Source organism: Hesperophylax consimilis, unplaced genomic scaffold (assembly GCF_061612785.1).
Source record: "Hesperophylax consimilis isolate HC1 unplaced genomic scaffold, BYU_Hcon_1.0 scaffold_34, whole genome shotgun sequence".
Classification (NCBI taxonomy): Eukaryota; Metazoa; Arthropoda; class Insecta; order Trichoptera; family Limnephilidae; genus Hesperophylax; species Hesperophylax consimilis.
The window spans coordinates 775,106-788,746 of NW_028301264.1; the positions used below are offsets into that span (position 1 = coordinate 775,106).

At 37.3% G+C, this 13,641-nt stretch overlaps 1 protein-coding gene across 1 annotated transcript in view; it reads right to left on the reverse strand.

Moving 5' to 3' along the window:
• Positions 1 to 13,641, reverse strand: part of LOC149409154 (G1/S-specific cyclin-D2-like) — a 267,827-nt gene that overhangs the window by 232,023 nt on the left and 22,163 nt on the right. Inside the window, exon 2 of the mRNA XM_089650087.1 lies at positions 5,485 to 5,700. Coding sequence (XP_089506213.1) covers positions 5,485 to 5,700 — 216 coding nt within the window. The remainder of the gene's footprint in view (positions 1 to 5,484; positions 5,701 to 13,641) is intronic.

Consider the following 13,641-nt stretch of genomic DNA (forward strand, 5'->3'; position numbering starts at 1 on the left):
GATTTAACAAGTGGGTACCACCAGATTAAAATGGCCGAAGAAGATATAGAAAAAACAGGATTTACTATCCCTAATCAACATTATGAATTCGTACGAATGCCATTCGGGTTAAAAAACGCACCGGCTACGTTTCAACGAATGATGAATAATATATTGCGTAAATACATAGGTAAAATTTGTTTAGTATATTTAGACGATGTAATTGTACATGCCAAGGATAAAAAAGAGCACCTAAGGCGTTTAGAAATGATATTCAATGCTCTTCGGGAAGCTAACTTAAAAATAAATATGAACAAATGTGAATTCGTTAAGGAAGAAATTAAATTTTTAGGCCATATACTGAATAGTAATGGGTTACAACCTGACCCCAGTAAATTAGATGCCATACGTAAATTCCCTTTGCCTAAAACAGTAAAAGAAATTAAATCGTTTTTAGGGTTAATAGGTTACTATCGGAAGTTTGCACCTAGCCTAAGTAAAGTGACAAAACCACTTACAGAATGCACTAGGAAAGGAGCAAAAATAAATAATCAAGATAATAAATTTTTAAATGCTTTTAATCTTTGTAAAGAGTTATTAATGAACGCACCAATTCTAAAATAGCCAGATTTCAATAAAGAATTCACCGTAACGACGGATGCGAGCAATATTGCACTAGGCGCAGTACTTAGCCAAGAGTCTCAGCCCGTCGCGTATATATCCCGAACCCTTTCTAAAACAGAAAGCAGGTATAATACAACGGAGAAAGAATTACTTGGAATAATATGGGCTCTCCAACAATTCCGCCCTTATATTTATGGTAAGCATTTTGTGATCGAAACTGATCACCAACCGTTAATATGGTTGACTAAATTAAGGGAACCTAATGCTAAACTAACAAGATGGAGACTCAAACTCCAGGAATACGATTATACTATAAAACACAAACGTGCCTGCACAAACCATGTAGCCGACGCATTATCAAGAGTAGAGATCCATCATAGTGAGGATAGTGATGATCAAGACTCGTTACGAGTGGAAATCACTTCGGACGCCCAGAGTGTCGCCGACACCATGCATAGCAATGTAGACGATCATGAAGGAGGAATCCCGATTCGTCATGAGCATCCACCCCCACGTATGAACAGGATATTTATAGAAACAAGTGATCAGGAATCACGGAAGTTGAAAACAAAAGAAACAGGTACGGATCACGTTTGGTGCATTCCCCTCGATAAAGCACGAAATATATTTTTAAATTATGTAAAATTATGTTTAGATAAGAATAAATACGCCGTAATTATTAAGGACGACAAACTATATGAAATTGTGAGCGAATGTTATAGGAAAGATATCGAAAAGAACTCACTACAGTTAATACGATATACGAATATTAAAATAGCACAGGCCTACTTCCACATACCGGTCGCAAAAGCTTACCGTTGCTTTCTGAGATTGTATTACGGAGGCCTTCACTTACAGATGACATGCCTGCCTCAAGGCCTGAGCAGTGCACCACAGGCCTTTGCAGCCATCACAAATTGGATTGCAGAAATCCTGCGGAGACGGGGTATCAGGATCATTGTGTACCTAGACGACTTTCTAGCTGACCCCTCAGCAGAAATCTCCCATAAAGAAGGAAGTCTTGTCGGAAATGAAATGGTGGATGAACAACTTAGATCATGTTTCAACTCTTCATGTTCCCAGCCCTACACATTTTCTGACCACAGATGCGGCGGATCACGGCTGGGGAGCCCTGATCGACGATGTACCTCTGTCGGGTTGTTGGACAGACAGTCAGAGGGGGGGACATTGCAACATGTCATCGCTATATTAGCGGCGGACACATGCCTGAACGGATGACGAGCCTCGTGCTGGCACAGTTGGTGGACGGGGTAGTCTCTCTCCCTGCATCAGCTGGTACAGTTCCTTCGCTACCTAGGACTCTTGCAGCAGAGTCTCCATCTTCTGTCTTCGTCGAGCGTCACAGCGGTGCTGCCAAGGTTTGTTGTCTATGTGAGGATGTTGTGTCAGCGCTCTTTATTGGCAGCAGACACATGTCAGCGCTATATTGGCGGCAGACACATGCCTGAACAGATGACGAGCCTCGTGCTGGCACAGTTGGTCTAAATAACAAATGTATATCCTAGGCAATAAATTGTACAGCGCCCTTGAGGTGATTTTTCACAAAAACGGCGCTATACAAATTATCCAATTATTATTATTATTATTATTATTAACCTTCCGATATAGAGGAACAAAAGAAAATAATACATTTAGCGCACGTTGAAAACCAACGTCATATGGGCCTAGATGCCCTACTCGCAACAGTAAAGCGAACATATTATTTTAATAACATGCGATCCAAAATAAAGGCATATTTACAAACATGTATAATTTGTCAAAATGCCAAATACGAAAGGCACCCCACTGTAGCTCCCCTAGAAGCCACTGTTACCCCCGCTTGTCCGATGGAAATATGGCAAATCGACACTTATCACTTCGGTAGACAAAAATTCCTTACTATAATAGATAGATTCTCTAAATGGGCATCTTGTACATTAATCACCGTCGATAACAATGTCGCAATATGTGACATATTAGTAAAGATGTTCTCCTTAATCGGCGCACCAAAAGAAATTCACTTTGATCGCGAAACTACGTTCACGTCCACTACTACCCGCGAATTACTAGAATCCTATAAAATAAAGGCTCACGTGACCACGACCGGTCATTCGCAGTCTAAAGCCGATGTAGAACGTTTCCATTCTACACTTACGGAAATATTAAGATTAGTACGTAACGCAATATTAGATATTACCCCGGAAACACAAGTAAATTAAGCAATGAACGCATATAATAACACAATACATAGTGTAACAAAACACACCCCTAACGAAATACATTTTTGTCATGGGAATCGAACACCGCCAGCCGATGGCGTCATTAGCCAAAATTATGTAACCGATCATATTAATCAATGTCAAAACCTTCAAAAATTAATCCACGAAATGCAAACTAAAACAAAAAATAAAACACTCGAACGCGTAAATAAAAATAGCACCCAACAAGAAATGTCAATAGGACAACAGATATTAATAAAAATCACAGCGCGAGGGAAACATAAAAATAAATTCAAAGGACCGTTTACGATAACTAACATTCTCCCTCATAACGTCTTAGAATATAAAAATCGTAGAGGATTAGCGACAATCCATAAAAATAGTGTTAAATTATTTCAGGTTGATCGCCTTGACGCAAACATTGAGAATCCGCCAACTGACGGACAATGAACACTTCATCGTAGCACCTCTTGGAGATGCACGCGCTGTCGAGGGCCAATGGCACGTCATCCACACACTAGACCTATCAACATTGGTCGAACAGTCGCAACAATTAGAATTTAATTACAATAAGTTTATAAAAAGTAATAATGTAACCTTACCTAATGTAGGCTTAGAACGTTTAAAATATTTAATTGATCATAATAATGCACTGATAGATAACCTAGTAGTAACTAGACATAAGCGAGGTCTTATAAATGGTATTGGGTCGATAATTAAGGTAATAACGGGAAATTTAGATGATAATGATATGAATAAGATAATGCAACAACTAGAAAGTAATCAAAATTTGAATCAACAACGAATCTCTTTAACTTCAAGAACACTAGAAGATTATTACACTAAACTTAAAAATATTTCACTTAATCAATTAGTTATATGGGCACAAATAAGCCATGATCATTACGAAGATCAAACCGATTTGTTGATAACACATTTAATTTACCAAACGGAGACAATAACTGAATTAGTATCCAGAATCACGGAAGCTATCACCTTTGCCGCTCATGGAATGTACCATCCTAGCATTATTAAACCAAAAGTCTTCATGGACTCAATATCACAAATAAATTCAGAACAATTATTTTCTAAAGACTTTGATATTATTCAACGCTTTCTACAAGTCAAACTCATAAAAACCAAACAAACCTTGCATTTTATTCTGTCCCTTCCGTTAGTAGAAAATACAGTGTACATGTATAATGAAATAATCCCTATAATATCCAAACCTGGTTCCCAATGCTTCCAACCCCACCTCCTATCCAGACGAATATTGAGAGATGGAAAACAAATGTATGTCGCAAGCAAATGCCAAATAATCTCAGACCAAATCAGCTTGTGCAACAAAGAAATAAATACCATTGACGATTGCACCACCTTTGTGTTAGAAAACCACAACGAGCAGAACTGCAGCCTTCACAAAATAATATGCCCAGAAGAATATACTCATACTATAGGAGACAATATGATGTATGTATTTCGTAACCAGCCCACACCACTACAAGCACATTGTCCACAACATAAAAGGAGTATTGTTATTTCTAAATCAGTACTCGTGACCAACGACGAATGCAGCATACAAGGAAAAACTTTTAATATGGGGCGAACTATCAACAAAGAAACGTTAGTCATCACGTACTCCAGGGAAGAACTACACGTATTACAGCTACCCACATTACATGTAGACGAAATAGAGAAACCACATCAAGATTCCAGTATCACCACCAACGTGACAAAAACCAATGGAAGTCTACATATCACACTAACAAGTTGCCTAATAATAATGGTATGTAGTTTGATATATCCTATGGAAATTATGTAAACTCTTCGAAACCCGAAGGAGTTTCCATTTAAGGGGGGGAGAGTTAACTACTCCAGACGACCATCATCTACAAGAAGATATTGCAGGACGTCCCTTACACCCCGCACTTCACCTTGTTTAGTCATTAGTATTGTTTCATCATTAATATTGTTTCATAATTAGTATTGTTTAGTAATTAATATTATTTAAGTAATTAGTAATTGGAATGTTGTTAATTAATAAACTGGACCTAAGCACCTCCAGCGAATAAACTTGCCGATCAAGAACACGATCCGGTAATTGACATGATAAAGCAATTAGGACCGCTATATAAACGGCCGCATCTTCCTAATCAAATAAGTCTGTCTTGTTGATTGAATCTAAACACTTGTTTATCGTATTGCTCAACTTGATTGCTTCCAATTGAAATTGTATCTTACCTGTTGTTTATATTTTTGTAAAAACATTATAATAAAATAAAAGGATAATCATATCCAAATAAGAGTTAATTTTTTTAAAATAAAAGTGAACGATAAAAGTTAACTCGCGCAAGCGAATATACGAGTATCATAAAGTCGAGGACACGCGAGGAAGACATGACACGGTCAAGTATTGATTCAAATTCCTACTTGTGTTGGGTCATGTCAAGAGTCAGACTAACAGAAGCGTACCAATGTATGAGACGATGTATAAATATAAACGAATGGAGAGTGCACCAAGACAGAGTTCTGTGGCTATCCATTCTATCCCTGCCGGGAAAGGGTCAATTTGATGATTACACTCAACATGTGCTCGTCCGACGTGATGCTGTATCAGGGTAGGTGCAATGAAATTTGTCAATGTGATAATAATTAGACTCACCCTGAGCTCGTGCGGTGTGATGCTGTTGTCAGTGTAGATGCAGAGCATGGGGACTGGGAGGACCCCGCCCTGGCGGATCTTGGAGGCGAGCAGCAGGCAGGCGGAGGCCAGGAGTTGAAGCTGGTGACGGGGGAAGGCTCGGCCGCACAGAGCCCTGTCCAGGTAGTTGACGGCCAGGGGAAACACCTGCTCCTCGCAGCACTGCTCCTCACACACCTGACACAAATGACATTTATTATTGGAGAGGTATATACATAAAAAAATTCAAAAGGTTATTTTTGACACGTAAGGGTATAGGCAGGGCCGTATTTGTACTTTTCACAAGTATAGGCCACTTCGTTTGCGCCGCCCCCTACCCCCTTCTTGGAAATTGCCACCGATAATATCTATCATAAAAAAAAAATAATAATAAAAAAAACATAATCACTCACTAGGCTGCCATTAGGTGACACACCATTTTCAAAATAAATATTCAAATGTAGGATGTCGGTATTCAAAAATAAAATAAACAAACGAATTAGTACAATTTAATTTAATTAGTAAAATTTAATAACCAGAATAACAATTTTTTTCGGGTTTTTTTATTGACAAAATCATCTATAATATCTTCATAGCTTATAGTATTCATTAAGTCTGCTTCAATGCTCAGAAGAGCCAAAGAGTTAAGTTTTTCTTGCGACAGTGAAGACCTTTGGTAATTTTTCACACGCTTTAAACAGGAAAAACTCCTTTCTCCAGAACAATTTGTGGCCGGGGTGCAAAGTGCGATGCGGAGAGCTATATCCATGTTTGGATAAACATTACACAGAGATTGTTTCCTCAAAAACTTAAAAAGATTCAGTAATGATGTCGATTCAGGTTTCTCTTCCGTCTTATTAGAGGAAATGTGACCACAAAAGTGTACACATTCCTGAACTAAATCGTTTTCTAAATCATTACAGTAATATTGCATAAGAGACTGAGCTTTTTCTGAGACTCTTTGTGTTGAAAGTTCACTCATTCTTGTTAAAAATGAAAAATTTTCTTTAAAGATTATATATGCACCATGTCTTCTCTCTAAAGGTACGATTCCGTGCCACGCGGCAGTCGGCAGACGGCAGCAGCAGACGTCGACTGCAGTGTTGCCGACGGCAGACGGCACTACTTAACTGTATGAACTTGTATTGGACCGTTTCCGACACACCACTACAAATGCCGCGCGGCACATGCAGTCGACGACTGACGCCTAGCGGCAGACGGCACTCGAGTGCAAGTGCAAGCATAGTACTGCCGTCGACTTTTGACATAATGGACGTGTTGACAGACGGAGAGAGCGAAAGTCTTATTAATTTAGTGTCTAAAAATCCGTGCTTATTTAATTGCAAGAATATTAATTATAAAGATCAAAGAATAAGAGAAAATGTTTGGAAAGAGATCGCTCATGATATCAATAAAACCAGTAAGTTTTTTAAATTTTTTTATTATAAACTTTTACCAATTATTGTGTACGATTTACAACCTTTCTTTGCCAAGATACTTCACCTACTTGGGAACAAAAATATTCTTTTAAGTGTGTCTCGGATCGCTAAGCCTCCAACATTAGCGAAACCTCTTGAACGCGCCATTCTGATCATATTATCAGATGGTGTTTCTTCTTCATTGCGGTGGTATCTTGGAATCTGTAGGTTTTCAAGATAACCATCTCGTAATATATTGTGCAAGCAACATGCAGACATTATTAAGTCGTCACAAGTTTCTGGCAAAATCGGTATAGGTATATAAAATACTCTAAAAACTTGAGATAATAAACCGAAAGCGTTTTCGACCACGCGCCGAGCACGACATAGCCTGTAGTTAAAAATATCTTTCTGGTTGTCATGTCTTGCGATTCTTTGAGAATAAGGCTTCATCATAAATGTATCAAGAGCAAAGGCTTCGTCTCCAATTAGAAAATGTGGCAAAATATCATTTGTTCCTGGTAACTTTTTTGGTTCGGGAAAATTTAATGCATTGTTGTGTATTTTCTTTCCCATTTCTGACTTTTTACATATACTGCTGTCTCCTTCTTTTCCATACGACCCCGCATCAATTGCAATAAATTTGTAGTTTGAATCAACTATTGCTAGCAATACTATCGAGAAGTAGTCTTTATAATTTAAAATATTAATAATAATAACCTATTTTATTTATTTAAAATCGTTACCAACCTGTTGAACTCCCCTGAACTTCTTTCGTTAATATGTTTCCATGTACCTAGTCGATCAGTTCGTTTCAAATTACCCTATCATTGCAACAATACAGGATCTAACGCTGAACTCAATTCCATAATAAATCGCCTACATGTACTTGGTAATAAATATGTTTTGGATGAATCTATAAACATTACTAGCTTAACCTCATACAAACACTATTTAATTAAAACTGTATGTCAGCGCTTCTCAGATTGATTATAATCAAATATAGTTTTAAAGTATTAATTTATCCGGGATTTATTGTATATGAATTGTTTATATATATATATATATATATATATAAATATATAAACAATTGTTGTATTGTATTTATAATAACTATTTCTATTGTTCTCTTTTATGTATTTTATATTTATATTTTTTTTATCTATGTATATTCTGTATTAATATGTATAACAAATGTTATTTTTTTGTAAAAGCCGCTATAATCGGCGTTAATAAATAATAAATAAATAAATAAATAAATAAATAATTGAAGAAAAGAGATCCACTGCGCTGTGGTGATTTTATACGGACATGCTTGCCATCGATGCTACCGACGCAATTTGGCATGTTCCATTTTTCCCAAAAGTCTCTTTCGATTCTTTGAAAATCGTTTTTAGTAGGAGGAGGCATACAAATTGGAACAAGTTTTAGTCGAAGTAAATGTAATACTTGTTGTACTATTCTCGATATATATGATCTTGATATACGATAATGAAATGCCAAGGAAGCAAAACTTTCTCCTGTTGCCATGAATCTGAAACAAACGAAAACTAAATTTTAAATGTACATATATTTATACTAAATTACTGACTATGCATAGACCATAAAATAAATAAGGATAAGATTAGGAGATAGGAGAGATCATCTAATATTGAATATTTAAATTGCAGGTGAGAATTGTAAAAAGCAGTGGAAGACAATTCGCGATGGGTATATGCGTTTTAAACGCAAAAATAAACTTCCCACTGGATCGTCAGCTCCGAAAAGTAGTCGAACAAAATGGAATTTGTACAGATTATTGTCCTTTTTAGAAAATGTTCCGCAAGAGAGGTCTACTATTGGTAACATAGATGATGAATCGGAGTCATCACAAATCACCGCTGAAGAGTCCTCAGAGTCGGCACAGATTAATACTCAGCAAGGGAATGACGACACGTATTCTGTACCTAATATCGAGCAAGGGAATGCTGACACACAGTCTGAAGATAATATATCTGTTCCTCTTACAGCAGCGTACAAGCAAATAAGAAAACGTCCCCATAGCAAGAGAGATGATATACTCTCATTTTTGAGAGAGAGAGAGAAATCACGGCTTTCGCTGTTGAAAAATACCTCTCAAAATGAAAAAACAGATGAGTTCAGCTCGTTTGCTAATCATATTGAGCACGTTTTTTTTTTTTTATTTATTTATTTATTTATTTAACGCCCAGAGGGCTTTTACATGTGGGTGGTTAAATAAATTACCAATTTTGCTTCAAATAAAAGCCAAAAAAGATATCTTTGAAGTTCTCACCAAGTACGAGATAATGGCCGTAGACAATGCAGCTAGTTCAACACCATCTACTTCAAGCGCTGATACCGCCATGACGAGTGCTTCTGATGATAGTAGCTATAAGTAGATTGCACAACATTTGATTTACTGGCATGCAAGTTGAGGGAGGGGACGAGGGGGGCTATGAAACCGGCATGTGTGAACGTCGCGACAGGTACGGGCATGCCAGTAGCTTTTCTCTCATTAAATTAGCCACACATTGTACTGCCAATTGCAATACGATGATATTTAATTCACTTCGAATGTTTTCCATTGCCAAAAAGCTTGAGACTACTCAGTCTCAGAGTGATTTGAGACACGTACTGTCTAGTGACTGGCATGTGTATACGTCTTGCAAATACAGGCATGCAAGGACGCAACTTGCATGCAAGTTTAACTTGCATGTGTATTCTCATTGTGCCAGTAACTTGTACATGCCATTAACATGCATGCAAGCTACTGTTCCATTTTACAGGCATGTGTATCGCCGCCTATACAATAGTAAATGTGTATTCTCCACTTAGCTGTTATTCGGAACCGACCGATTTGTCATGTGCACAAAATGAAGGAAAAATGGATTATATTAATAATTATTCGGAACCAAGTGAAGAAATTCCATCATTTTCGGAATATTTAAACCAGTAGCTTAATATAACTAAGGACAGGTTGTTTCACAGAGTGTGAACGATTTATCAAAATTCAAAGTTAATTTTCAAGTTCTGTTATTATTTCAGCTTTGTGGTTCAACTGGCAAAATATTGATTATAATAACAGACCTTGAAAAGAACCTTTGCGGAACTAGAAAATTAACTTTAAAATTTGATGAATTGTTGAAATGCTGTGAAACAGCTCGTCATTTCTTCTGTGTAATTCGTTACAAAATAATTTTAATTTGCTTACCTTAGTAAGATCAAGAAAGGGACGCTTAGATGGTTTGGGCATGTAGAGCGAATGAGCGAAGAAAGGAGTGTAAGGAGAATATACGATGCAAATGTGAATGGTAGCAGAAGTCGGGGGCGCCCGAGGAAGACATGGCACGACCAAGTGAATCAGATACTTGAGTCGGGCCATGTCAAGAGTCAGAACAATAGAAGAGTATGTATGAGACGATGTATGAATGTGAATGAGGCAAGGAGTGTGTGCCAAGACAGAGTTGTTTGGCGGTCCGTCCTCTCTGCCTACCCCTGCGGGGAAACGGCGTGATGGTTAGTTAGTTAGTTAGTTAGTATCAAGAACAATTTTTCTTCTGGCGATATTGTGTTTCGCCTTGTTTTTTGAGCAAGATCATTATAAATTAAAGAGATTACAAAATTAAACTGTTTTTTATTTAAACGGCAATAACTTCTAAAAATGTCTTCACTCTCTTCTAGGTGTCTTTTTATCAAAGTTTCATAAGCGCCTTCGTCCAGTCTATTTAAGTACATTGGCAGTATAGGCTTTCTACTTGAGTAGTAATACAATAATAAATCATCTTCATCGTCTTCTTCTTGCAATAACACTTGCAGCATTTTATTATTCATAACTATATATGGAAGACACAACCGTCGGCAGTAATGCAGCGGACGCAACTGCAGTGCCGACTGCCGTCACTGCCGTCGATTTTGGAACCTACGCGACGTCTGCCGTCGGCAGCACTGCAGTCGACGTCTGCTGCTGCCGTCTGCCGACTGCCGCGTGGCACGGAATCGTACCTTAATTCAGCTCTCAGTCTGTCCAGAATTACCAAAAAGGTGTTGACTCTGAAAGAGTCTCTGGAGGTTGTTTCAATTTCCTCATTTGATGCTTCGTCTATGAAGTTTTTTCTCTTAGGGTTCCTCTTACTCTTTATGTCGCCCTGATATTGCTTAAGTGCGCTCATTTCAATTGCACTTTTTTCGAAAAAATCAAAGTTTTCTCGCTCTGCTATTGTAAATTCGAGAAGAGATCCATAAAGATCAGATACCGTCAGTACATCAACAGATGAGTTCTGAATCTGAGCACTCACCTTATTTAATCTGTCCAAAATAGCATTCCAAAATACGATCATAAATGCCGTTTCCAGTTTTTCCAATTTAAGGCGAATTCCCTTTGCTTCAATTCGTGGGATGGGTTTCTGTGTAGCGTCATTTTCAATCATTTTTAAAACCGTAAGTACTTCATCCCAGGAATCTCTTACACTTTGACAGGCATCTGCTCTTGCTGACCAACGTGTGAGGTTTACTCTCTTCAGCGTCTTTCGTTTTCCTATTTCATTAGCCAATTTTTTCCAACGATCGGTTGACTTCACAAAGAAAGTATATACCTCTTCCAGCAACATGAAGAAGTGACAGGCTTCTGTACAAGACTCAGCGGCCGAGGTTCCCACCAAATTTAATGAATGAGCTGCACAATAATAATAATAATAATAATATTTGGCTAATTTATATAGCGCCGTTTTCGTGAGAAATCACCTCAAGGGCGCTGTACAAATATATTTCTTAAATATTTAATACTAGAACTACTGACTTATCTCTAAGACTTATATCTAGTGACTTACGACTAAGGCCTATAACTACTATCTTAACGACATATACACGAGTATTTACATATTTGGCAACTTAAAACTAAAATTAAAATTAACAATTTAATCTTACTAACGCCAGAAGAAGAAGGAAGTTCTATTATATTAGGGTGGATTTATTGTTAGCTGGATATATTATATGTTAAATGAATTAAATTAATGAATAAAATCAATCAATCGCCAATCTTAAACGCATTTAGATGATTCATCTGCCAACAATTAAACCGATTAACTTGTTATGTTCCCGCTGATATTGTCCATTGTCCACTGGTAGGCAAGTCAATAGCAAAATTGAATGAACGGAATCGCTAGATAATGTAACAATTACGGTATAAAAAAATGAAAAAAAAGAAATATTTGGATAGAATGACGGATTTATGGAAATGAGTGTCTGAAAAAGTGAGTTTTGAGGGACGAACATAGCAAGTGGTGCTTGTTCTTGAATTTTGGCTTGTAAACCATTATAAATTCCTGACATGTTCGAGGCATTATCATATGACTGACCCCGGCAGTCTTCTAGATTTATGTTTAACTTTTCTAGCTCTAAAGTAATGGCATCAAACATATCTTGAGCCTTGTGTCCTACAGAAGGTAAGAATTTAAGAAATCTTTCACATGGCTCTCCATTATTTAAAACATATCTAATCACAAGTGTCAGTTGATCTACGTGTGCTGCATCCGGTGTAGAGTCTACAATTAAAGAAAAGTATTTCGCTTCTTTTATCTCATCACTAATGCATTTCAGTACTTTCTCAGCCATTAAGCAAATGAACTCGTCGCAGACAGTTTTTGATAGATAGCTAGTAGTTCCAGATCCTTGGTTTGCATGTCTTTCAATATGCTTGGCTAAAAATGGATCAAACTCTGCTATTAATTCAAGTAGCATTATGTAATTCCCACTGTGCGGGTCACCAAATTTTTCATTACTTCCTCTGAAAGCGAGACCTCTTGATGCCAATCCTTTCATTACAGCAACGACCCTCTTTAAAATGTTCTTCCAATAAGCAAATTCCTCGTTTAGTTGGGCAGTTAGTGAAGATTGAATACAACCGTGAATCAAACCTCTAGATCTTAAAGCAAGAATACAGGACATATGATTTGGAGAGTTTTCGTGTTGAGCTACTCGAATTTCTGCATTTTTCCAATCATTGAAACCTTGCTGGTCAAATTGGGTCCTGTTCTCAATAGATCCAAATGCCAAACAGGGCCCGCAGAATACGGAGCCTTTGTTTTCCGAATAGACAAGCCAATTCCTTTCTTTTACTTCATTATTTTTCATTTTTCTGAAAAATAGTTTTTTTGTAAATAACGGCGATGATCGGAATACATTCTCCCACTTTTTGTAAAATCACAGGACTTGTTTTGTTCGAAACCATTTCTTGCAATAATGTCTCTCGTCCAATCGTTTATTTCCCATAAGGCTGGATCTTTGTTCAGTTTTGTGGTTGATTGTATTTCAGTAGTTTTCGCGACAAGAGACACTTCTTCACAGCGTGACCTCAAATTCCTGCCACTGTCAGAAATGTCGGAATCAGAAGGACGAACAGGTTTTACTAAACATGGCTGATCTGACTGATTGAGATGATGCATACTCGTCAGCTCAATTGGAATACCAGTACCTTGATCTTCCTTATTACTACTACTCCCACTCCCCGAGTTCTCTTGTGAAATACTTAATGAATCGTTGCTGTTTTCACTTTTAAAAAAAGTTTCTATTTTCCTGATTTTCTGAAAAGCATGTTGTTGTTCATCTTTTTTTAATTTTGATATCTTTCTGTACTCAGCACCACTCAGTCGCTTCCTTCCATCACTCATTTTTCGTCAGTATATGAACATGAAGTATTTTGAAAAATCTGTTAAAAGAAAGAAAT